The sequence below is a fragment of the Arvicola amphibius genome, chromosome 11 (genome assembly GCF_903992535.2).
Source record: "Arvicola amphibius chromosome 11, mArvAmp1.2, whole genome shotgun sequence".
Lineage (NCBI taxonomy): Eukaryota > Metazoa > Chordata > Mammalia > Rodentia > Cricetidae > Arvicola > Arvicola amphibius.
The window spans coordinates 89725614-89753066 of record NC_052057.2 but is presented as its reverse complement, the minus strand read 5'-3'; the positions used below and the strand labels follow the sequence as shown (position 1 = coordinate 89753066).

The window sequence follows — 27453 nt, the reverse complement described above, 5'->3', positions numbered from 1 at the left end:
TCTTTTGTGTGGCTCGGTTACCTTTACTTAAAGATGCCCATGCTGCTTGCTCTGCATCCTGGCATCTCTACCCTCCTTCTTCCCAGTGTCCTCTGTGCTTGGAAATCCTGCCTAGCCATTTGGTCATTCAGCCTTTTATTAAACCAATCAGAGTTCTTCTGCATGTTGATCCTGTTGATTTAGAGGGCTCTTATTTTCTACCTTCAGCTCCATAGGGTTCCGTGAGCCCGGGGTGGAGCATGTGGGGTGGAATGTAATGGAGACAAACGGGTTGGGTATCCCAAGGTTTCTTACTTTCTGCATAATGTCTGGCCATGGGTCTCTGTATCTGCTGCAGGCAGAAGCCTCTCTGATAAGAAAGGCACTGATCTATGTATATAGCAGAATGTCATTAGGAGTCATTTGATTGCTTCATTTTTAAGAGCAATAGTATTTGTTTTTACCCTAGTTCCCAGGCCTATCTAGTTTTTGTTTCTTGATCGCCCAAGCAGTGTTGGGTATGGGTTCCATCTCAGTGAGTGGCCTTAGATCCAATCAGGTATTGGTTCAGAACTCCCACAAACTTTGTGCCAGGATTGCACTAGCAAATCTTGCAGCCAGGACACCACTGTAGATCAAAGGGTCTGTGTCTGGGTTAGCATTTATATTTCTCCTTTGGCTGTCTGGAGGATATCCTCCTCTACCAAAGACACTAGAATGTAGGAATGAATGCTCTATGTGGGCACCAGCTCAACTTCTCCATATTCAATCCATTGTGTGGGTGCTGTCTCAGCAATGATGTCATGCTCCATTTCCGGAGAGCAACCTATAGTCTTGGCAACGGCCTGGGTTGTTTGGGAATTTCTATGGGACCCCTTTGCCTAACAACTTAGTTAGATGTAACCCAGTTCTGGTACTGGAAGCTTCATTTGGTGGAGGTGGAGAGACAGACAGTTGGGACTTTGTTTCCCCATTATTTGTTGATTTCATTTAGATCACCTTTATATATGTATAGATTTTAGGGAGCTTCTACTATGTTAGGTTTACATATTGCCCCTCAAACAGCCCTTGATTTTAGCTGTCTCTCCCCATATTCCCTCCCTCATCCCCCTCTTCCATTCCCTCCCCACTTGTTTCTGTTCCAGCCTCCCCCCACCTCTGCAAAGGTTCACTGGAGGAGCCTAAAAGGTCAGCTAGGGTCCACAGATAGAGGATCCTTGAGGCCAAAGAAAAGTCAGAAGAAACAGAAGACAGGATAGAATAGGGAGGTCTGTCTGGCCATGCCAAAGCAGCCCCGAGTTTATTTAAGCAGAACAAAGCATAGCACAGGTGGTCAGTCAGTATCTAACCACAAGACCATTCCTGTCATTGAGTGAGCAGTCTCCTCTCCAACATGTGCTTGCTGCCCGGAAGCAGCCTTATTTTCTATTTTGATGTTCCTGAGGTTTGTCATCAGCAGTACACTGTCTACCAGATAGAGTGTTCTTTTCTCACGAGCTAAATCAGAAGACTGTCATAGCCCCAAGGTTATAAGAAAAAGTAGAGCAGGCAAGCTTGAACTCAAATGACTTTAAGTTACAAATGACTCCAGATGGGAACTTCGCACACGTGGGCTCCCGCAGATCATTATCTGTTCTACTTCCTTTTCCTAACGAGATTTCTCTGCACCCTCTAGTCTTTATCTAACCTCAGTGGCGCTACAGATTGTAGCTTGGTTATCATTGACTTAGCAGCTTCTATCTATTCATAAGTGAATACAAACTATATTTGTCTTTCTTGGTGTGGAATACCTCACTCTGAATGATTGTTTTTCTTGTGCCATCCATTTGCCTGCAAATTCCATGATGTCTTTTTTTTCAATGGCCAAGTAATACTCCGTTGTGTAAATGTACAACATTGTCTTTATCCATTCTTTCATTGGGTGGCATCGAGAGAGAAAGAGAGAGAGAGAGAGAGAGAGAGAGAGAGAGAGAGAGAGAGAGAGAGAGAGAGAGATCACCCCTAGATTTTTTTTTTTTTTTTGGTTTTTCAAGACAAAGTTTCTCTGTGGCTTTGGAGCCTGTCCTGGAACTAGCTCTTGTAGACCAGGCTGGCCTCGAACTCACAGAGATCTGTCTGCCTCTGCCTCCCGAGTGCTGGGATTAAAGGCGTGCACCACCACCACCCGGCACCCCTAGATTATTTTAAATGATGATTACAATGTAAATTGTGCTATCCTGTGTTGCTCAGGAAATAATGGCAAGGAAAAAAAAAAAAAAAAAAAAAAAAAAAAACAAACCAAAAAAACCAAACAAACAACTTTGCATACTCAGCTCTCATGTAACTTTTTCTTGGAAGATGTGAACAAATACCTCTATTCCTCTTCACTTCAGATAGAGCACCAGCAACATACCAAAAAGAAAATAAGCCAGATTCTACCTTAATCCAGCTTGAACCAATGAACTAACTAGGATTGCTTGCAGGTGCATGGGTCAGCGGTTACTTAGAGGAGGATGGGTTAAGTCAAAAGAAGCTATGTTACGGAAAAGTGACGTCCTCACCTAGCCTCCATAATCCAGGCACTTTCCCCGAGCCATCCATCCTTCGCATATGGGTACTGATGCTGAGTGGGGCCACAGTACGTCTCTCTACACTCAGTGGTCTTGGGAGGGCCAGCTTGTACTGTGTGGCCCCGACAGCTGTGTACACCTGCCTCTAGAACTGACCTTCAGTCATGACAGGCTGCAGACAGAGCCCTGGGCTGAAAAAATAGTCTTTACCTCAGTGTGACTCCTTGCAGGGAAGAAATGTGCACAGCACAGTCTAGGGGAATAATGGTCCACTCCTGTAACAAATATAATCATTTTCTCCTTGTACCATATTGCCATTTATGTCTTCCATGAATGTTTTTCAGGCCTTAAAACCTCACTAGCACAGTGTTTTGGGGTCTGCTTTTCCTTAGGAAACCCACCCGGACAAAAATCTTGCAGCATATGCCTGTGTGTGACCAACACAAACCCCCTTGGTTGCTGATCTCTTTTTCCATCTCCTCCTCAGTCCTTGGCATCCTTTGAACCCAATTTATATAACTCAAATTTTCCAGCATGTCTCTTATTTTGTAGAGAAAATATCGAGCCACGGGGCTCAGCGAGGCCAATGAAGCCCCACACCAATTTGGAGGTCTCTGCTAAACCAATTTGTTAACTCAGCCGTGAACACAGTTCTCTTTGGCCCAGGAAACTGAGCACCAAAGACTGCCTCTCTCATTTTCAGCTTCCTCATTAATGCCTGCCCTTCCTCCCCTTTCCCATCTCTGATACCCACGAGGCCCTCAGCTGGCAGTGATCTGTTGTCTTTAATGGCTTGTGTGAGCTAGTTCGGGGGGGGGGGAGGGCTCAGGTTTTAGTTTGCTTTCCCATTGCTTTGATAAAATGTGATGAAATGCCCTAACAAAGCAATTAAGCAAGAAAAGGTCTATTCAGCTAAAACTTGCGGTCTATCATGGGAAATCACAGCAGCAGGGGTTTAAGAGAACCGTCACATGATTTCCACCATCAAGAGCAAAGCACAGTGAACTAGTGTGTGCCCCTTAAAGGCTCAGCTTAGTTTCTCCACTCCTTTGAAGAAAAAATGTTTAGATTATTTTGCTTATATGTGAGTGTTTTGCTGGCATGTCATGTGTACCACGTGTGTGCCCAGTGCCCACAGAGGTCAGAAGAAAGCATCAGATGCCCTGGAACTGAAGTTAGGGATGGTCGTGAGCCACCACTGGGTGCTAGGAACCGAGCCTGAAACTCCACAAGAGCAAAAAGTGTTCCTAACCGTGTTACTACCCTCCAAACCCCCACTCCTCCATCTAAAATAATGCTTCCATTACTTCCTGAAGAATTCTATACACTGTATTTTGATCATATTCATTTCTCTTTCCCCAGTTCTTCCCAGATCAACCCCTACCTCCTCACCCACCCGACTTTGTGTTGTCTTTCTCTCCTTTAAAATCCATTGAGTCCAGTTTGTGCTACCCAGATACTCTTGGGCGTGGGCCCAGCCCTGGAGTGGGGTTAGCTCACTCACCCCTGGGGTCATCCCCTTAAAGAAAACAGCAATAGCTCCTCAGCTACAGACGTCACTTTGCCACCTTCCTGCTGGCTTTTGTCTGGCTGAACTCGGAGGTCTTGTGTGTGCTGTCACCACTGCTGTGGCTTGGCGTATACAGCCACTCTGCTGTGTCCAGAAAGCAGTGTTTCCTTGTAGTCGTCCATGCTCCTGCCCGCTCTTGCACAGTGATCCCTGAGCCTTGCATGGAGATACAGGATACAGATGTACCACATAGTGCTGAACACTCCCCAGGCTTTATTCTCTGTACATTGATCAGATTAGGGTCTCAGTCTTAATTGCCATCTTCAACAAAAATAACTCTGATGAGGGTTGGGAGATGCACTGAATCTATCGATATAGCATTAAATCACTAGGCATTATTTTAGTACTATGTCAGTTCAGCAGAATGATATATGTTCTCCATAGCGGCAATGATCTGTTCTAGCCACAGGTTCTTAGCCCCAGTAACAGTTTCAGGTGTGAGTTCCATCTCATGGAGGCTTCTCCACTCTTAGGCAGTTCAGAATTCTCTTCTTGAATAATGGTACCACCCAAGGTAGATGGGGATTCCCATCTCATGTAACATAACCAAGAAAATGGCCAACTTAATGGAGACAGTCCTCACTGAAACTCCCTGCACGTGGATCTCGAGGTCAAGTTGACAGTATCCGGCACCACATTCAGATTTGCAGCTGCTATGGCAGACTCCTCTGCTCCCGTATCCCATACCGCTGCAAGCCGAACTGTGAGAGGTTTGTCTCAGCTCAGGCCATTCAGATGCAAAGTGGTCTCTGATTATTGTACTGGGACATTAAAGACCCCGTCTGCATTCTGACTCATGGATGGATTTTTCTCCTTTTTTGTATTAAAGGTCAAGTGTCTTATATCACCTGCAACCACCCCCTCCATCCTTCCCAGGCCACACACACACACACACACACACACACACACACACACACACTGTGCACCTTCTGTCCATTTCTTCCCACGAGTTCCCAGCTTTTTGAGCCCAGGAAGGGCTTCTTAGCACTTCTGTGACTTGTCTGTCCTCACCTTGCATCCTGGCAGCTGTCATCTTTTCCTCACTGTCGAGAGACTAACGTGGAGGATGACAGCCATAGATCCTGTCCCCTGTGAATGCTCCCTTACCTAGGCACATTCTTCCTAACCAGACAGCTCAGCTTTGGTTGTATGCCATAACCCACACATTAAAGGCCATGTAACAACCACCACAGCCTCCTTGCCATCCTGTCCCAGACAAGGTACTTTCAGTGATTGCAGTATGTGAGCTTTCTAGTCCATCGGCTACTTCGGGTGTTTCTTCATACTGGCACGGGGTGGAGCTGTTCATCAAGAAAGCACGCTGATTCGTACTCTGTAGAGGACAATGGCTACGTCAGAATCCTGTTCTGAGACAGCTTGGCTTTGGTTGCAGGAGAGAGCATGTAATCGCCACTACAGTAAGGACGCACACTCTCTCGTATCATTTGGGGGACTGTAGTCGTATTGGGATTGTCTCTGGTTTTCCTCCCTCAGGAGGATTGGCATACCTGGATGGCATATCTGCGCACCCGTCACAGGGGCCATGCTATGACCCCTTCCCGCCTCACTCATGTGTGTCAGTATGTATTCAGGCATTGCTTGTGTTCTGTGACCTGTCTCGGGGAGACATGAACAAGTGTCTGCTTATCCTATGTAGGGCACTGACAACAGACTAAATAAGCGATCCCATCTGCATCTGTCTGGTTGAACCTGCGAATGTATTGGGTTTACCCACAGGATCGTGAGTGACTGCAAAAGCAGCGGCATTGCCGAAAAATCCATTTCTGCGTGGTTGATGACCCAGGAAAGCGGCATGCCCAGACTGTAGCTCCACTGGGCCGTCTCCTCTCCCTAGCAGTTATTTTCTGCTTTGATCATATCTGGGGGTGGTCCTGTAAATCTTCTAACTTTATGGGCTTCCCAAGCTATGATAGCTGTTCTTGGTTGTCAGCTTGACTATATCTGGAATGAATTACAATCTAGAGATGGAAGGCACACCTGTGATAGGGATCTTAAGACTAAAAGACACAGGCTTTGGATCCATATCTTGAGACAGGATGACACACACCTTTCATCCAGATCTGGAGGCTGGAAGGCACACCTTTAACCCGGGCCACACCTTCCACCTGCTGCTGGAAGTCTAATGAGGACAATGGAAGAAGGAGAGCTCGGCAGTTCTTTGCCTGTTGCCCTGGCCCTGTCGGCACATCCGTTCCCTCACTGGCATTGGAGTCTACTTTGGGATTCCAGCTTATACAGAAGACCAGCCGAGACTTCCAGCCTCGGGGGACTGAGCAACTATTAGATTCTTGGACTTTATATTCACAGCCAGCTATTGTTGGATTGCAGCCTGTAAGTCATTCCAATAAATTCCCAGATAGATAGATAGATAGATAGATAGATAGATAGATAGATAGATAGATAGACAGACAGATAGACAGACAGACAGATACAGTTATTCTATAAGTTCTGTGACTCTAGAGAACCCTGGCTAATACATAAACCTTGTAAGTTTCATTAGCTTCCTGAGTCTTAAGAATTTCTCTACAAGGAGAAATGTCTCAGTTTGGGGGAAATAGCACACAACATCAGCGTACAGATTTTCCCAAGTCGTTTTGTTCCTCATTTGTTTGAATCTATAGGTACAAAATCTACAGAGAATGCAAACTGTATATGTTGTTGTCTGCCTTTATTTTCAAATGTCTCCATGTAAGTTTCTCAATTCGTCAAGCCCCCCCCCCCAAAGTCTTTCTTGTTTTTAAATTGGAATTGCATGAACCCAAATCATATTCTAGGGGAATTTACTTGTTGCACCAAATATTTTCCCTGTAATTATTTTTGTTAATTATGTCTTACTCAAACTTCGTGATTTTAGAGACATTTTATTCTTTCCTATAAAACTATAGTAGAGATAAGTTCTCATCAGATAGTGCTAAATAAGCCTTTAAAACCCTACCAGTTCTCTTCAGCTAGTAAAAAAAGGATAAAAAGAAAAAAGTTACACAAAAGATACAACTTGCTCGCCAGGCAGCAGTGGCGCACGCCTTTAATCCCAGCACTTGGGAGGCAGAGGCAGGCGGATCTCTGTGAGTTCGAGACCAGCCTGGTCTACAAGAGCTAGTTCCAGGACAGGCTCCAAAACCACAGAGAAACCCTGTCTCGAAAAACAAAACAAAACAAAAAAAGATACAACTTGCTCATTTTTAATTAAAACTTCAATGCTGGTTTAAAAGGGGGCTTTCAAATAAAAAAAAATCACACATTAAAACTAACCATTTATTTTTTTGATTGTGAACCTAGCCTTTAAAGTCATTTTAATAACTAACTTATGAGGATGTTTTAACTGTGTGTGTGTGTGTGTGTGTGTGTGTGTGTGTGTGTGTGTGTGTAATGAGCTGCCATGTAGGTGCTGGGAATCGAACCCAGGTCCTCTGGAAAGGCAGCTAGTGCTCTTAACCACTGAACCATCCTTCCAGGCATGTGTGTGTGTTTGTGTGTGTGTGTGTGTGTGTGTACACGCATGTGTGCAGGTGCCCACAGAGCCGCAAGTCCTCAGATTCCTCAGGGTTGGAATTCTGTGTGGTGGTGAGACAGCCAACATGGGAGCTGGGAACCAAACTTGCAAGAGGAGTACAGATGTGTGAGACACCTCCTCAGCCCCGCACCCCGCCTTGTATTGGAAAGCACATACTAGAGGGGCTGGACAGTGATCCCCACAGTAAAGCAATAAGTAAGCACCTGACCCTCAGCACCTACAGCAAGACAACAGCCATTGACAGATTTCACAGCTGCCTCATAGGCCTCTCTGGTCTCAGGCTTTATTCTCTCAGCATTTAAGAATTGGTTGATATTTACTCCTTTGCCTTTCCACCCTTTCCTGTTCATGTAATGTAGTAATAAACAGTGCATTTCTCTGGAATAACTAGCTTTTGTCCAGTTTTCTCCCTATTGGTTTGTGGTGTGAATGTGACGTGACTCTGTCAGCTCATGTGTCTAAACACTAGAGTGGTGCTGGTTCTGGAAAGGGTTAGCCACTTGAGATGGTGGAGTCTCACTGGAGGAAGTGGGTTACTAGGAGTGGACCTTAAGGTTAAATTTATATATACATTTAGAAATATTTTATGTGTATGTGTGTCTCTGTGTGGATACCTGCACACATGGATAGCTGCTCACAGAAGTTAGGGGAAAGCCCCCATCCTCCAGAGCAGGAGTTCTAGGAGGTTGTGAGCCAACACGTGGGTCCTGCGCACCACCGAGCCGTCTCTCCAGCCCAGATTTACTGTTTCTTTAAGTCAAGGCGGGCTTATTTAGGGGACTCTATTTCCTTAGCTACTCAGTTTTAAAACAGTGTCTATACTGACATCTTAGTGATAACTTTATGTCATCTTAATAGTATGTTCTGTCATTTTGTCCCCAAACATCTTCACCATACTTGATTCTTTAATACCATATAAGATGTACATTATCAAATTCTGTTATGAACCTTAAAGGAATTCTGGTTGAATTCTTCTTGTGTGTATATATAAGAGAACAGTCTTATGATCTTAATTCTCTATACCTCAAGCTTCAATGTAGTCATAACTTTTCCTAGAAATGATTTGTAAATATTTTGTTAAATTTATTTATAAGGACTTTATGCTTTGGTCATTATTTTTAGATAATGTTATATTTTATAATTGAATTTTGGTTTTTTTCTTAATATGGAAATGAACTTAATTATGTATTAATTTTATATTCAGAAACTTTACTAAACTCCCTTATTAAGTTTCAGTAATCATTATTTGAATTTGGCTGTTGGCAATTATTTCTTCAAACAGTAATAGTTACTTCAAATATTTATGCATCTTACAAAGTAAATTACTGCTTTATTTCTCAGGGTACCCTAGTAGAGTAATAGATTACTCTTTTCCTTAATAGGAAGAAGTTTATTCATCTTGCCTATAAGTATTTGAACATAAAATATACCCCAATGGTGTTTTTTGAAATATTTAAAATAAGCTTATCAATTTAAAAACTAGATTTCTTTTATCCAATTATACAGAGTAATGAGAAATGTTTTTACCAGTACTGAAAACATCTGAATCCTTTAAACATTAAAACTAGATTAGAGTAAGGGAGGGTTTTGAGTAAGCAGTCAGGAGCAAACCTGATGAACGGGGCCCGAGACAGGGCTCAGTGGGTGAGAGTACAGGATGCTGTGCTGGAGGACCCTGTGGGGTTCCAGCACCTTCATAGGCTCACGACGGTCCGCAGCTCCAGTGCCAGGGGACCGGTGCCCTCTACTGCCTCCACAGCCACTTTCACACACATGACGTCCATTTAACAGACACACTTAAAAAACATTTCTAGAAATTACATAATGTTTTTTATGTTGCCCATGACTATTAGACAATGAGATAAAATTTAAATAAATGTATTTTATTTAGAACCTGTTTTGGAAGGAAATCCTTATTAAAATATCAAAACTATATATGATATTACATTTTATAGTGTAATGAAACCTTTATCTTATCCAGTGAATGCAGTTATATAAACAAATGGTGCTTTAAGGTTTTGTGGAAGAAACAGACCCCAACGCACAGCTTAATTGTTTTACGGCATGCAGTGCTCCCATGTGTATCAGCCACCTTTCTGTAACCACAATAAAGAAAACCCACAATCAAAAGCAGCTTAGGTGCCCAGGTGTTCTACGCCATCCTTTAGATGACGTTTCTACGTTGATAAGACATCGTGTCTTTGTCAGGCTGTTTGATTTATCACCCAAATAGACTTATAAATTCCTACATGGGCATTTTAATAGGGCATGCCAAAAATAAAAATAATTTTAGTATATAATAAAAGTGAATGAAAAAATTAAATAGCTGAAGTGACAGCAGTTTGTTACATATCTTTTTGGGCATAATGCACATTATCTAGATGCATATGGCACATTACATGAAATCTAGGTGTACCTAGTAAAAAAGGTAAAATGTTTATATGCCATTTAAGTTGTAAGAAAGCTATAGTGTCTTTGCTGATGAAAAAGTCTTTTTTTTTTTTTTGGCTAGGAACAGTGGTGTATGCCTTTAATCCCAGCACTTGGAAGGCAGGTAGATCTCTGCAGTTCTGAGGCTAGCCTGGTCAACAAAACAAGCCCTCATCACAAACAAGCAATAAATAAATAAAGAAGAAAGAAAATATCTCTTCTTTTTATATTTATTTATTTATGAGACAGGGTCTCATTATGTGTAGTAGGATGGTCTCAAAGTTAAAGAGATCTACCTGTCTATGCCTACTGAATGCTGGCATTAAAGGTATGGACTACCATGTCCAGCTGAGGAAATGCCTTTTCAAATGTTATTTTAGGTCAAAGCTAATTTATAGTGATGCTAGATTATATTTCTAATGCTTGCTTATGTACAGTAGAAAAAGAAAGGGAAGCATTGTAGTGTCTTGGGTCAGGCATCATTTAACTGGCCCAACATGAATCTGGAATTTAATTCCCTTCCTAGATCTGGAAGTGCTGGCCTGTCTCTTACCTTGGGTTAGAAATTCTTTCCTGTCCTATACAGCCAGACTTTTGTCATTATGTACACTTGGGTGGTGTTTTCCCCTCTAGGCATCCCTAGAGGCCCATGGATCAGAAATGCTTCGGTCTAGTGTAGAGTTCAAAGACAGTGATATACAACATAAAGTGAGGCCATATAGAGTTTAAAGTTACCTATTATGACCTTTTATGTAAGTTAGCCCCTTCTTCAGAATACCACAGAGGGTGGATGCTGGCTGAGCTCCTGTGGCTAAGCTATTAGCTTAACGGGAAGAAAGCAGAGAAACCCAGAGCATGCTTAAGACTTCAGGTTAAAAGGAAGTATAGAAACAACTATTCTTCAAGTGCTGCCTTGGATCCAGAATATCCTGCTTTGGATAAATAGTTTTATCATTGTGTTTTGGGGGTATTCTCTTGGAGCCAAGAGAATGGCTGAGAACATCTGGGGTATCTGCCCCTTTATAATGATGCCTCCCTCAAGAAAAGCTGTGTCCTGTTTAATCTGACCCAGGGCTGGGGTATAGATGAGTCTAGAGAATTGCTCAGCCATCAGAACAGAACCCAAGGTAACATGCAAGCTGTGTTTAGCACTGTACACAAGTCAGATGACATTGTGGGGAGCTTGTTAACAGTGTCTCATGATAGGGCTCAGCACGAGCCTCAAGGGCTGTCAGGAATGAGGGAGCAGAGACAGCTCCACGTAGTCATCTTTAGTTACCTGTGGAGTTCCTCAACTCAGGACAAATTAGGATTTGTGACTTCAATACTGTTTTAGTTTACTTTCTATTGCTTTGATAAAACACTGACCAAAAACAATATTTTGGGAGGAAAGCATGTATTTGGCTTACTCCCACCATCAGAGAAGCTGAGGCAGGAACTGAAGTAGAGTCCGTGGAGGAACGCTGCTTACTGACTTGCTACCCATGCTTGCTTAGCTTGCTTTCTTTTTTCTTTTTTCTAAAATTTTTATTAATTTTTATTGAGCTCTACATTTTTCTCCCTGCCTCTCCCTGCCTCTCCCTGCCTCTCCCTTCCCCTTCAACCCTCTCCCAAGGTCCCCATGCTCCCAATTTACTCAGGAGATCTTGTCTTTTTCTACTTCCCATGTAGATTAGATCTATGTAAGTCCCTCTTAGGGTCCTCATTGTTGTCTGCTTAGCTTGCTTTCTTATGCAGCTTATGACCATCTGCCCAGGAGTGGCACAACCCACATCATTCAGTACAAGAAAATGTCCCATTGACTTTCCTACAGGCCAATCTGATGGTGGCATTTGCTCAGTTGAGGTTTCCTCTTCCTAGATGGCTTTAGCTTATATCAAGTTGACAAAAGCCATAGATGCATAAAAGTATAGATGCTATAAAGAATTTTTAGATAACTTGGTATAATAAAGACACTTTCCTACAGGCTTAAGCACGGGGGTTAAGGGAGTGCTGCTTAAGGGGAAAATAGGCATCAAAGTGTGGATTAGACTCCCAAGAGAAAGTGCCCTTTACAAAAGAGGATTTTTCATATAGCAGGGAATATCTTTCCTCTCCTCATGTCCTCTTAAAATAGGTCATGACAATCTTTTCCATTGACATAGATTTGCTCTGTTAGGGAGGTAAAGGAGGGAAAGACAAGATCAGAGAAAAGGGGTTGTTTTCAGAGTTGCCTCTAGTTCTGATTTCCCCTCTAAAACTTTTAAATTAAAAACATTTAATACCTCTTCTTAACACATATAGTTTTTGACGCTTTCATTAATTTTTGTAAATTAACAATTGTATCATTTTATATGTATGATTTTATATTCCAATTCAAGCAGGCTGCCTATTTGTGATTTTTTAAAAAAAATTATTGCCTTTGACTTTTAGTTTAGTGAACAAAACAAACCAACTTAGAGATAATAAATATTCCCCATAAAGGGAAACACAAAGTCAGCTTATCTACAGTTACATTTTTTATTGTTTTACACTTGGAAGCTGAATTATACACTGATCAAACATAAAACCAGTGGAGTACCAAATATCTATTTGGGGTTGCTCCCCCGCAAAAAACTTTCTTCCCTTCTTTAGATTAGATATGGAGGGGGGAAACTGCTAGCAAGCTTAACAACCTAAAATGCCTTTAGAGGTCTAAAAGAAAAAAAACCAAAAACAACAACAACAAAAAACAACATCTGGTTAGAAACCCAGATGCCAGCACAGCAAACAAAATAGATTCCTTACACCAAACACTTAGAAAGCAAACCAGAAAAGAAGCAATATTTATCTACCGAACAGGATCCTTAAGAATCCAGTTCAGAATAAACAAATGAACTCTCAAATAAACCAAGAAAGATCTCAAAGAGCCCAGAAAGAACTCCCCCAAACCCACCCAAGGAGATAACGCAAGAGGGTTTGGGCAGAGAGGTCCATACTGTCAGTACCTTGTAGGCACCTGGGTGACGCCTCCAGTAGCCTGTTCCTGTGACACTAAATTCTGCGTCATAGATGTTGACACAAAACAGAACCCCTGTCTAAAAGGGAGTAAGAGATAGTTTATCTAGAAGCCAACTATGAGTGACCATGGTCTAGGGATACAGATTTAGGCTACCCTAAAGTCCATGTTCCAAAGAGATTGGTAAATGAAGCATTTTTCAAACACATTGGTAGAAAGCAGCTGGTGGACTAAAGAAAAGAAGGGGGGGTCTCTGCTGTGGGCCCCACACGGGATCTGATGATGTTCTGCTTTTGGTGGGTGAGAGGTATCTGCTTGTACATCCCATCAACTTTACCTAATTAACTACCACAAAGATGTTAGCTCACATGTAGATGGGGGCAATAAATGCTTATTAAGAGGGCTGAAGAAGGCATGAGGTAACTTGGCTCTGAACTAGTAATATTTCAAATTCTGCAGAATCATTTAAGTGTGGCTCAGTTAATTAGAAAAGAAGGATCAATGGAAGGTGTTCCAGGAACTTCTATTCACACACGCTAATACTGAGTTCACTTCCTCCACTCTTACACAGGTCAGGATCTCTCTTATAAGTAATGGAGCCACCCAGAGTGGGACATCGTCCTGATTCAATTAACCTTGTCAATCATCCACAGAGAAACCTACAGGCCAACCCGATTGAGAGCAGTCTTCATCAAAACTGCCTTCCCAGATGATTCTAGACTGTTCTAGGTTCACAATGGGGGAGGGGGACCACAATTACCTGTGTATATTCTGTTTTCCCATTTTCTTTTTCCTCTTTTTTTGTTTTTCCCTTCTTTCCTTCCTTCCTTCTTCCCTTTTCTTTCTTTCTTTCTTTCTTTCTTTCTTTCTTTCTTTCTTTCTTTCCCCTCTCTCTCTCTCTCTCTCTCTCTCTCTCTCTCTCTCTCTCTCTCTCTCTCTCTCTTTCTTGTTTTTCAAGACAGGTTTCTCTGTGCACCCCTGACTGTTCTGGAACTCACTCTGTAGACCAGGATGGCCTCCAATTCACAAAGATATGCTTGCCTTTGCCTCCTGAGTGCTGGGATTAGAGGTGTGCACCACCACTGCCCAGCTTCTTCATTTTTCTTAATCAGCCTTATTCTTGTTCCTTACTCTGTGAAGAGTTGGGGTGAAGGGGACCATGGACACCATCAAAATGGAGACCAGTAAGGACACAGCTTATTTGGGAAGCAGAGTGCAGGGTCTTTATTCTTAGCCATACATACAGTTACAGCTTTGATTACAAAACACATAATGCATCAGATACCAATCTGTTAATGCCTTTTATTCCACTGGACAAAGAACAGTTGTTTATATGTTTCTAATTGGACCTTCTCCCAGAATAGAAATGTGAAGAATGTGACATAGCAGGAAATACCTGTTAGAATGGGAGGCAGTATTCTGCTCGAACTCTGCAAACATCCTCTAGTGTTTAAGGGACACCTGGCAAGTGTATTGCCCTGGGCTGGCATCAGCTCAGCAAATCTCCTTCCCTTCATTTTTAAATTAAGAATTAATAAAATGCCCCAGATTTTTTAGTGCAGGTAAAAGCTAGACTGGAAACAAGGAAAACAAAGGCTGTTGATGCACTGCAGTCATTGCCCAGCTAGGGAACGGAGCAGAGGCTCGGTCGTGTTATGGGCCATGTTGTGCGAGCCTGTATTTATCTTACACGTCATCGTTTTCTCTTCTTGCTATACTACATTGACAAGCAGCCTGAGGACGGGCTGCCTAGAAGTGGTTAAAGTAGGTGCTGTTGTCTTCCTGGAGTACTTTTCCATGCCATGATGTGGTTTGTTGGAGGATATTTCCCCACCCCGGATTTTGTCAGGTTAAAAAGTCATTTGCTGAAATGATATAAAATGTTTTTTTACATCTGGTGAGAAATGATTCAGCTTTTACTCCATAATCTGCCCATATATAAATTACTATATGTTAATTTACCTATAAGATTAACCAACTTTACCTAAGACTGAGCTAACTTTGCCCAGTTTTATTACATTTAATGTATATTCCTATTACTAATTTAATATTAAGGTGTTTTTCGGGTACAATATTCTACTTATTTTTGTATCAGATTTAATGAGCTGTATTTTCCTAGGAATTTATTCAAATTATTTTCATGAAGGTTTCATGATAGTCTTCCCTAACTGGTTTAGTCTCTACCTGATCTATTGCCTTCAGACCATTTTGGTTGGTTTTGGTTTTTGAAACATGGTCTCATTCGGTAGCCTTGGATGTCCTGAAACGTGCTACATAAAACAGGTTGGCCTTTAACTCACAGAGACCTGTCCTGTCTCTGTCCCCCAAATGCAGGGATTAAAGATGTGTGCGAGCATGTCCAGCCTTTCTGCTGCCCTTTGTGTTTGTATTGTTTTGTGAGAGGGTCTCACGTAGCCCCTGCTTCCTGAAACAAGCGATCCCCTGCCTCTCCACCCAGGACGCTACTTTGCAATTCCATGCATTACGTACTTTAGCCTCTCTCTATTTTGATTCATCTTGCCAAGTTCTGTCTTATTTAATTATACTTACTATTTACTTTTACTTGCATTAGACTGTTTTCTCTGCCTTTTCTTAGAGAACTGTCAGCCCTGTACCACAGTGGCTTCCATTTCCCAGCTCAGGCTACAGTCTGTATCACTTCCCTCATGTACTTCCTCTATTTTCTTTTCTTTTTTGGGGGGTATTTTTCAAGACAGGGTTTCTCTGTAGCTTTGTTGCCTGTCCTGGAACTAGCTCTTGTAGACCAGGCTGGTCTCGAACTCAGAGATCCGCTTGCCTCTGCCTCCTGAGTTCTGGGATTAGAGGCGTGCGCCACCACCGCCTGGCTTTCCTTTATTTTCTTTTACTCGTTTTTTGGCTTCCTTCCATTACAGCTTGTCTCATTAATTCTTGTGCTTTGGACATGTATAAACTGCATTTATATTCATTTATTATTAAGTTATAGGCCACATGCTTTTAAACACAGCCATTCTCCTCATGGTTCAAAGTATTTCTAATTCCCTCTGGCATCTTTCTTTAGCTTAAAGTTGTTTGTTAGCTTGCTCACGTAGGACAGTTTTCATTTGAATTCCAATTTATTATTTGTATCTATTTTTTGTTTGAGCTTTCATGTGACATTTTCAAATGTGTTTTTCTCTCTTACAAACATGTGTATGAGTTTTTCAGATTTAAAGAAACCGTAAAGGAACTAGAGAGGTCGCTCAGCAGTTCAGAACACTTACTGTTCGCTCTTGCAGAGGGCTTGGGTTTGTTTCCCGGCACCTGTGTCTGGCAGCTCAGTATTGCACGCAGCCCCAGTTTCAAGAGATCCAACGTCCTCTTCTGGCCTCCTCAGGCACTGCACTCATGCAATGCTCAATAAGATGTGTTTTGCACCCCCCACACTGCCTCACATGCACACAAATACAACTAAAAATATATTAAAATAAAATGCCTGTATATATATATATATATATAGTTACTGAACAGTTTTTCTTATATTAGTTATAGCCTTTTTATTTTAGACAAAAGGGGAAATGTAGTGATATTTCATTTGTATTTTAATAAGTAAAGCTTGCCTGAAGACCAGAGACTCAAACGGACCAGGCTGTGGTGACACGCACCTTTAATCCCAGTAGCCACACTAGTTTGCCATAGAAACCGGGCTGTAGTGATGCTCGCCTTTAATCCCAGCACTAGAGAGGAATATAAAGATGGGAGGAGACAGTTGTTACACATAGTCTCATGCTGAGATTCCTGGAGGCAGGATGGCCATTTTGGACTGAGGTAAAGATAAGAGCCCGTGGCTGGCTGTTTTGCTTTTCTGACCTTTAGGTTGAACCATAATATCTGTCTCTGGGTTTTTATTAATAATGCTACAAAAAAATCTTTAAAAAAGTTTATAAATATAGATGTATTTATATTCACATATATATGTATATATATAAAATTTTGGAGTTATGAGCATTATCATAAAAAGCCTTGAAGCTATTTGTGGCCCTAAATAAATCGATATGTTCATTCTTGAAGTTATCATCAACTTAATTTTTTCAAGTCAGTGGATCTCAAAATTCCCAGTCATTTCCTGGATATCAATGTGTGTGTGTGTGTGTGTGTGTGTGTGTGTGTGTATGTGTGTGAGTGCATGCGTGTATGTGACTATTATCAAAATTGTTATCTTAAGATTAACATACGTAATTTTTCTTTTTTGGTATTTCGAGACAGGGCTTCCTCTGTGTAGCTTTGGAGCATGTCCTGAAACTCACTTTGTAGACCAGGCTGGCCTTGAACTCACGGAAATCTACCTGCCTCTGCCTCCCAAGTGGCTACCATATGTAATTTTGTGCTCAATGAAATATATTATACAAAATTCTAATTTAGAAAAAATATGGCAGGAACCAGTTGCTCAAAAATTTATGAAAGGAAAATTTTAATAAAAATTTTAAGTTAGAAAAATGTCATTTGCCATTTTGCTGTGAGTTTTGAATTTCTTTTTTTTTTTTTATCTTGGCCTGGCATTCAAGATATATAGAGTTTTTTTTTGTTTTGTTTTGTTTTTTTTTTTTTTGGTTTTTCGAGACAGGGTTTCTCTGTGGCTTTGGAGCCTGTCCTGGAACTAGCTCTTGTAGACCAGGCTGGTCTCGAACTCACAGAGATCTGCCTGCCTCTGCCTCCCGAGTGCTGGGATTAAAGGCGTGCGCCACCACCGCCCGGCCTATAGAGTTTTTTTTTATTGTTTTTGTTTTTTCCTTTTACTGCTAATTCCCAGCCATGACTTCTCAGTGTCAGAACACAATAAGTTCATACCCTGGTTCCAGACTTGTTTTACTTGCCCAGATCTCCTTTTATAGAAAGATAATTTTTTAAATGCATAAAATTACGATTCTCATGGAGATATAAAAATGAATATGTGTTAAAGTATAATCAATTCATCAGTCAGAGGGAATTGTAGATTTACCACCGCTTTAAAAGAAAATCCCAGAGCTGGGTGATGGTGTTACACGCCTTTAATCCCAGCACTCAGGAGGCAGAGGCAGGAGGATCTTTGTGAGTTCAAGGCCAGCCTGGTCTACAGCAGCTAGTTACAGGACAGGCTACAGAAAAGCCCTGCCTTGGGGTGAGGACCATCCTAAGCTTGGAGTGGTGGCACACTCCTAGAATCCCGGAACTTGGGAGGCCAAAGCTGGAGGACTGCAAGTCTGAAGCCAGCCTGGGTTGCAGGATGTGACCCTGTGTCAAACCCTTCCACACCAAAAAGAGGAAGAATTCTTACAGACACACTTATGCATCCAAAATATTCAAATAAATGTGCAAGTAAAGACAAATGCATTGTGTTTCCCACAGAGGGAAAGAGCAGCTAGACAGACTCCATGTGTGTAGACCAAACTACCTCTCCTTACTCCGTTAGATGCAGCTCAGAGATGCAAGATGGCTAGACAGTGCAAGGTTAGACTTATGTCACCAAAGAGGTGACATACGCTGGAGACAACGCTTAATTTTCTATTGAAACATATTTTTCTCTGTGCACCTGGGTTTGGTTTTCCTTTGTGCTTATTTAATCCACAGCTTCTCTTCAGTTACCTATGCAAGTGGGGTTTCTCCCACTGCCTTCCTTACTGTCATAGTTAATTACCATTTACTTCTATTGTACAGTAGTGTTAATTATCTTTTCATTATGCTTTTCCATACCCCCTCCCCATGCCATAAGAAATTATAATCTGTATTTAGTGGTATTGATCACCTTAGTTATAGGAAGTTACTGTCGTTTTCCTCCTTTTTACTATGGCTTGAATGTCCCTCTATCTATCTCCAACAACACCAAACACAGCATAATCAATTGTTCCTTAGCCTGTAATTATTAATACTTAATATCAGGTGTCCTTGGAGAAAACCAATATATTTAAATAAATATATGAATACAAAGTTCAAGTTCAAATCACATCCTAGGGAGGGTTAAACATATGGAATTTATAGCTAATACTTAATTGCTAGTTATACTTTCTATTTCCACTTATACTACCAATGGTGAAGAGTGGGGAAAGACATTTGCATATTTGGTAATGAGCAATGTATTTCCCTTCTAAAATACCCTCCCACAACAGGTTCACAGGGTCATGAGTGAAGCCAGACTATGCAGGAACACATCTGCGTTTGGCTTGCTGATTACAAGCTTTCCTTTGCTGGCATTTACAAAGTTCCAAAAATACTTTGCTAGTCTTTTGGCAGTTTTAGCTAAATCATTTCAGTTATCTATATATACTGCTTAATTTTTATAAGTACTAATTACAAACTTCCATTTCTTTAGATGAGAGATGTTGACAAGCATTATATAAAACCAATTACAAAGTGTGAAAATAGCACGCAGACCGATACACACATATTGCCGCCAACTACCGTGAGATCATATGAGTGGAATGAATGGGAATTAAGAAGAAAAGCTATAAGACTGGTTTGTAACAGTATCTTCTAAATTGTTCAAAGGTGGGGAATTTTGGTATTGTGGCCCATACAGTTGGTAAGTTCAATTGTTTATATAAAAGTAATAAGTTCTACACAGTTCTCTGCTGATAGAAAAGTAATTAGCATAATTTATAACTTGCTGGCTTCATAAATTGTAAGGTTGTTTTCTAACTTTAAACCTGTATGAAAATATGGAAGCATGAACCCACTCTCTAGTAACACCAGCCAGGTACTAATGATGGTTTACTGTTTACTTCCTAGTCTGGAAACTGCTTTCCGGGCTGGAGCAATGGCTGAGTGGTTAAGGCCACTTGTCATTCTTATAGAGGACCTAGGTTCATTTGCAGGCACCCGCTTGGGCAGCTCATGTTGCCAGCCCCAGGGTATCTGACACTCTCTTCTGGCCTTTGGCCATCCCTCAAACACATGTACACAGATGCATACACATAAATAAAAACAGACTAAATCTCAAATATAATATAAAAGAATACCTTTTCTTCAGTTCTGGATAGTGTCAGGATGTTCTTCCAACTACTCAGAAGTCTGAGCCCTGCCTAAGTTAAAGGGTTAAAGGGTGAGTTCATGGGCAGCTTAAACAATTTAGAAAGAACCTATGCTAAAGATTTGTGTGTGTGTGTGTGTGTTGTATTGTATATTAAGGGCTACATACATAGCTTAGTGGTAGAGCACTTGCCTAGCAGTCCCAAGTTAAACCACTATATCAGAAAACAATTCCTCCCACTTCTTTTTTTTAAAAAACCTTTTTTTTTTTTTTTGTCAAATCTTAGATGTTGTACCCCTTTACGATAGGTTTGTGCTGTGTAGCCCAGGTTGACCTGGAATTCAACATGTTCTTGGTCTAACCTCAGCCTCCTGAGTGTTGGGATTACAGTGTGTACCATGTGCCTTTTCCATTCTCTTAGACATAATGCTTTCATCCTGTGGATTCTGGGTCACTTTAATAATAACATGCCAACCCTTAGAGCCTGTCTTTGAAGCTCTCGTCCATGTCCTGCCCAGCAGAATTCCTCACTTGCTTCTTATTCTTTTTTCAACACCTTGTATTTAAGACAACAGATGTTTAATGTATTAGTATCATTTAGTATAGCAGGGTCCTTTGCTGAATAACAATGTGGGGGATAAGAACATTACCTTATGAGTTACCTTTCTCATAGCAACCACAGAATACCCAACAAAAGCAAAGGAGAGAGGATTTATAGCATATGTGTGATAAAAACCATTTATGTCTGTAGCCTTCATTTATTGCATCCACCATTCTTCTGAAATTATGTGTGAAGTAAACAAAGAATGTTCAGTAAGAACAGAAAGTTTGCATGACAATCTTAAAATGCAGGCAAGGAGAACTGTGGAGATGGCTTCCCAGTAGGAGAAGACTCTTGTTTCACAAGCCTAAAGACCTGAGACTGGGTGCCCCAAACCTATATAAAAGCATAAAAGTTGGCCTCAGTGGCACAAACAGCTGCAATCCCAGTGTGCCTATGTAGGCGGAGGCTGCTCTTTCATTTCCTGGCCGCCCAAGACCCGAATAATCACACAGAAACCATATTAATTGCAACACTGCTTCACCCATTAGCTCTAGCTTCTTATTGGCTAGCTTTTACATCTTAAATTAACCCATTTCTATTAATCTGAGTATCGCCACAAGGTTGTGGCCTACCGGTAAGGTTCCTAAGGTTCCCATGTGTCCTTCTCCCTTGGCTGCTACATGGTGTCTCTCTGACTCCACCTACTCTTTCTATCTCTGTTAAGATTTTCCACCTGGCTTTGCTCTGCTAAGCCATTGGCCACAACAGTTTTATTCATCAACCAGTAAAAGCAACAAATATACAGAAGGGCACCCCACATCATGCCTACTTGAGTGGGAGGTGGGGCCATGATGCTTACCAGAAGCTAACTGAGCTGACTGATGTAGCAACAAAGATATATGTGGGGAACTTCTCATCAGCCAACATTTGGCTGTTACTCAGAAGGGTACTAACCCATTTAGAATTAATTGAGAATGTAAAGTGTGTTAAGGCAGATCTTTTAATGCCCAAGGTGGGTTGAGCAGAAAGAGGATGGGGATTTAAACAAGATATAAACGCACCAACATTGGTGGGACAGCACCCTGAAAGATCTCAAGGCAAAGGATACAAAGTATTTTAGGGTCTCGCTGTGCACTGATGCTTTCTATTGACAAGTTCATGCATCTTTCAGAATGTCTTATAATGGACAGTGTAAGAAATTGCTTGACCTGGGCTAGGGGTACAAGTTGGTGGTGGAGCACTTGCCTAGCATGTAGGAGTCTCTGATTCCAAGCCCAGCACAAAAATATTTGTTTATATAACAAGGCTCTTGGAATAGTAAAATTATGCTACCAGAAATCATGAAAAGATAAAGTCTTATTAATGTAGACTATATGCTGGGCAGTTGTAGGGAAAAGATTTGGATTCTTGATGGTCCAAACTCTGAAATATTTAGGTCTGTCCTCCTTCATTCATCTGCTCTGGTACCCACTACCGCATTTTCTTACCCTGTTCCAACATCTTATTAGTTCTTATGCTCTTCCATCTCCTTGTGGGGCTGAGGATGAAATCAGGGCTTTCCATGTGCCATTCAACCCAGTGACCACTGAGTTACGCCTTCCAGTCCTTATCTCCCATGGTTTCTGGCCTGTGCCATCTGTTTATACTCATGTTTACTAGTTATCCAAAAAGAGAGTAAACAAAACTAAAATTGTATAACCTGAAGACAGATTTTAATAGTAACAGCATAGGGTAAAGCTCATGTTAAAAATTCACTATAAATCTTAGACAAGTATGATTTTAAAAAGTCAAAGTTCTACAAATCTTAAAGTTTAATATTAAAGCAATCATAAGGTCATTTACAGTCATAGCTGAGATCACTGTAACTCAATATTGTGCACCTTTCTTTAGCCTCATTCGCAGCATTTCACATGTTTTCCCACTTCATAAGGAATTCTTAATTTTTTATTCTGTTCTTGATTTTGTAGTGTTTCAGTTTTATAGAAAAAAATGAGATATTTGGTCCATCAGGATAATTTAGAAAGTTGCCATGAAAGCTGCTAAGTTCAGTCCCCAGAACCTACCACAGAAGGAAAGAATTAACACCAGGAGCTTCTGACTCCCACCTGCACACCATGGCACACACATGCCTGTGATCATGTCATACATATCCTCATACTTATTGTACTCACCACCACCACTATCATCACCACCACCACCACTATCATCACCACCACCACCACCACCACCACCACCACCACCACCACCACTATCATCACCACCACCACCACCACCACCATCACCACCACCACCACCACCACCACCACCACCACCACCACCACCACTATCATCACCACCACCATCACCACCATCACCATCACCACCATCACCACCACCACTTCCATCACCACCACCATCACCACCACCTCCATCACTGCCACCATCACCACCACCACCATCATCACCACCACCATCACCAACACCACCATCACTATCATCACCACCACCACCACCACCACCATCACCACCATTGTGATCACCATCACTGTCATCATCACCACCATTGTCACCATCACCATCATCACCACCACCATCATCATCACAATAGAAAATGTAATGTTTATTTGTAGAATGTGAAAATAATAGGTAAACATTAACTAAAACCCTTGATAATTTTTTTAAATATTATTTTTAGAGAGATATTAATCCCAATTTTCTTCTTCTATATAGGCTAATTTACGCCAGAAAATTACTCACTCTGTCCAAACTGACCTTAGTCACATGAGAAGAGATAACAGCTCACAGGTGTACCCTCTGAAAAGCGTTAGCAGCCAGTCCAAGAGAGAAGGCAGCACTGGAGTGCCCAGGCCCCAGATCTTCATAGCTGGGCTTCGTGGGGGACCAAGCAAAACAACCTATGGGGTAAAGATAAACCTAACCAGAGCGGTGGATGAAACCTAGGATGGAATTTTAAAGGAAGCTGATCCTGAATAGTAAGCATGGAAAAGAGTTCCAAGTGCTCTACCTGTACATAGCTGATTTTGTGGGCTGACATAGTCAGTGTTTGCGTGAATGTGTATTAGAGCCCCATATCTCGCCTGACTGCTATACAGATCTCGAAGCATCTCTGTAGCACATTTCTCATTCTATTAAAATGATAAATAAAATGCTGTCCATTTGTTTGTTTTGTCTTTTAGAAAAAGTTCAGCAGCATTGAGAATGAAAGTGTCATGCCAGCTTTATTAACAGTGTGAAATGATTTATCACCAGAATAGAGGCTACCTCTAAAATCCTACAAAATGTTAAACATGAACATTTGCTCTGAAACACAACACTTTCTGTCATTAGCTCTTCAAGGATGACACCGATTTCTATATAATAAGCCTTGCAATCTGGAACAATTACAGCCAGCATCCACATTATGCCTTTTAAAACCTGGAGATTTGATATTTATACCTAAATTTCACATTCCTTTAGGGAAAAAAAATCAGAATATCTGCTAACACTGGCTGGCATTCCAGCTTGGTCCTTTCAAGTTGTCTATTGTCTAACCCAAAGCCTGAAGCATAGAGCCCTTCCACTTCAGACTCCCCCTCAGCCATATTTGGCTCATAAACAGTTGTGTTTGGGTTTCTGTGAATTACTAGCAGAAGAACTAGGAGAAGGAGGATCATTTACATACATTTATATTTATTTTTATCTGCACAGGTAATTTTCTTCTTTTTCTTTTTGGATGGGAGGCATATGGCTTAGTTGGTAGACTATTTGTCTACCATGCACATAGCCGTGGGTTCAGTTACCAGCACTGCAGAAACTGTATATGGTGGGTGACACACAGATGTCATCTTAGCGTTTGGATGGTGGTGGCAGGAAGGTCACAAATTCAAAGTTGTCATTGGACATAATAGCAAACATGTGGCCAACATACCATATGAGAGCCTGTCTCAGATTAAAAAAAAAAAGCTGATCTCTCTGATTTGCGTTTTCCGTAGTGCTCCTAGCCAGGGGGCAGTATGTGACACTCGCCAACCATGCCCCCTTGGGCTTGACTGAGCCCACTTCACTCTTCCCTTGAACCAGGTTTCTTGTATGACCCACGGAGGTGAGATTCCTGCCGTGTTGCCTCTGAAGGTCAAAAGCCAACACTTCTACTTTCTTTTGGACAAAGCTAGACACTCCAATACCCAGTTCTTTGACAATCCTTGGGTATCTACCAGAGCTTGTGAAAAGATAACATGGGTCCCTTCCTTCTCTCAGATAAGGATGTCACCCTAGGAATGGGGTGACAGCGGAGCAATGATGGAACCTAGGAGCCAATCAGTCTTCCAAGGGAAAAACAGCAGCAAGAACGTGCTGATGGAATTTGTTTTCTGTCTAGGTTAAATATTATTGATAGCATGAATATATCTTGAAATCCATTTTCCACAGGTGCTATAAAAAAGTGAACTTCAAACATACCTTGTCATGATTTTTATGCCTGAAGTTTTAAAATGATGTTAGTGACAGGCTGGCTGTGAAGACAAGGCATGGATGACAGGATGAGGTTGGGTCATCACAGAACTTAGTAAACTTTAAGGATTCAGGATTGTGAGTTTTGGTTTTCCTTTTCAGTTAGCCTTCATTCATATTCATAAACATAAGCCACCATTATCTTAGAACTGGAGTTATCTTAGAACTGAGGTTAGAATGGACTAATGAATAAAAACACTAAGTAACTTCAAAAGCCAAACTTTTAGTATCAAAGACTCACTTGGGTCTTGGGTCGGGGAGGGAGAGGGCCCAGCATTTAAGAGCTAGTTCTGTTTTTGCAAATGACCTGAGTTTGTTTCCCAGCAGTGGAGGTCAGAGGACAACTTTTGTGGAGTTGGTTATTGTCTTCTCTTTTTATGTGGGTTCTGGGGTTCAAATTCAGGCTGCCAGGTTTGTGTAGCAAGTCGCTATACCACTGAGCCATTTTTACCAACCTTTGCACAGATATTCTTTATTGCTAACTGTATACTATCAACATTGCAATATTTAACAAGTTATTCTATACCTACCATATTTGAACTTAATAACCCCTTAAACTTTTAGCCATACATCTACACACTTTTTTCCTTTAAGTTCACACTTTTATGGCCAATCTGAATAGAAATTATATAATTCCTTTGTAACATAGTGATATAATATCTACTATATTATGGACTTTGTAGACTTCACAATGTCCCATGCTTAAACAGAAATAGAAATAAACAGATCAAGGAAAAAATATTGCAGTCCTATTCTATTTGGTGAAGTCATGATTAGGGATTGCTAACAAAAATATGAGCCAGGGGTTACTCACAAAGAACAGGAGCAAACTCAGAAACAGCTATATCACGTCACCGGACAGCCCACCCAGCATCACTCATGAAAGCTGCAATCCTGGAGCTCTTGCCCAGCTTGCAGGCAGCTCACGAGGCAGAGGTGGGCGGATCTCTGTGACTTCCAGGACAGACTCCAAAGCTACATAGAAACCTCAACAGTCTGAAGCATTCCTTCTCCCTGCCATTGGGCTGGTTAGAGTCTCCTACCCAAGTCTGTTGTTTACCCTTTTTTATATGGCTGGGGAGGGATCCTGGAGAATATTTCCCTTTTCTGTTCTCCCAGATGTGTGACCTTTTGTTTACCTCTTGAGTCTCCTGAAAGCAAGCTCTCCCTACCCACAATGTTTCAATTCAAAGGAAACTGCTCTACAACATTCTCTACCTACAGTCTAGCTCTCAGTCTACTGAAAAAATGACTGTAGTGTGTAAACTTATCCTTCCTTAACAGTCCGTAAATATGTCTTTCATTTGCTTCTAGAGACATCTCATGAACCCTGTGGCACTCATGTTTTCTCATTAGCATGGGACAATAACTCAGAAGGCAGAGGCAGGTGGATCTCTAAATTCAAGGTCAGCCTGGTCTACAGACTGAGTTCCAGGACAGCTAGTGCTACACAGAGAAGCCCTGTCTTGAAAAACAAAACAAAACAAAAAGATAGGATTCAGTAGTATGATTTGTGAGCCAAAAAAATACAACAAAAATGGCCTATTCAATAGTATTTTATTCACTATCTTGTGGTCATTGTACATGTGCATGCATGTGTGTCTGTCTGTATGTATGTATACACATACATAATATTGTTCACCACGAGTCATGGTCTCTTTAAGTAATGTTCATTAGGACAGGAAACAAAAACAAACACATGTTCAAGATTCGTTTGGAACTTTTTGTTGTCAAAAATAAAAATTCTTCACAGAGCTGATACAGAATTTAAAAAGGTGAAGACTTACAAGGCCTATAATTGGACAAGTTGAATATCAACAGAATAACTAGCTAATAATAAAGTACATTATTTTCTGCCCTAATTGCATCTCTTGGTCTGGGGAGATGCTAAAGGGTATAGGCTAGGGAAGGTTAAAAAAGCATTAACTGAATATGTGGACATGGTGATGTCATCCTTTGTGCTGGAGAAGACTCTGGTGCTGCTGCTTTGGGGTCATCCACACTCCAGTAAGCAAGCTGTCATTTAAGTTCTGACTTGAAGCTCTCCATGGCTCAGGGTTGTTCTTGCTCTGCAAGCTCCAGAGCCATTGGCATCTCTACCTGGGGCCTGAAGCTCTATCTCCTTAGACCACAGAGACTTTAGGTTTAGATGGGGCTGGCTTCTGTGATACAGCCTACAAACACTGCCAGGGGGTGAGCAAGCTTGACTTCATTTTTGTCTTTCAGCACCATTGATTGATGTCTAATGTCCAATTGTTGTGGAATAGAAGATTTGTTTAATCCTGTAATGATGTATTGTATTTTTTGTGTTGCAGAATAATTGTTTAACTATATAAAGATGTGTTGCAATTGTTTAATGCTGCTTTTGCTTAACTATGTAAAGGTGTGGTGCTTTTGTTTATTCTTCATTTGCTTAACTA

The 27453-nt window shown here is 41.3% G+C and overlaps 1 protein-coding gene across 2 annotated transcripts in view; it reads left to right on the top strand.

The window, feature by feature from the left end:
- Positions 1-23485, top strand: part of Cfap206 (cilia and flagella associated protein 206) — a 46830-nt gene extending 23345 nt beyond the window's left edge. For both annotated transcript variants that reach the window (XM_038348246.1, XM_038348247.1), the window contains exons 12-13: positions 19345-19488; positions 23255-23485. In XM_038348246.1, the coding sequence (XP_038204174.1) occupies positions 19345-19488; positions 23255-23485 (375 nt within the window). The remainder of the gene's footprint in view (positions 1-19344; positions 19489-23254) is intronic.
- Positions 23486-27453: the final 3968 nt, after the last annotated feature.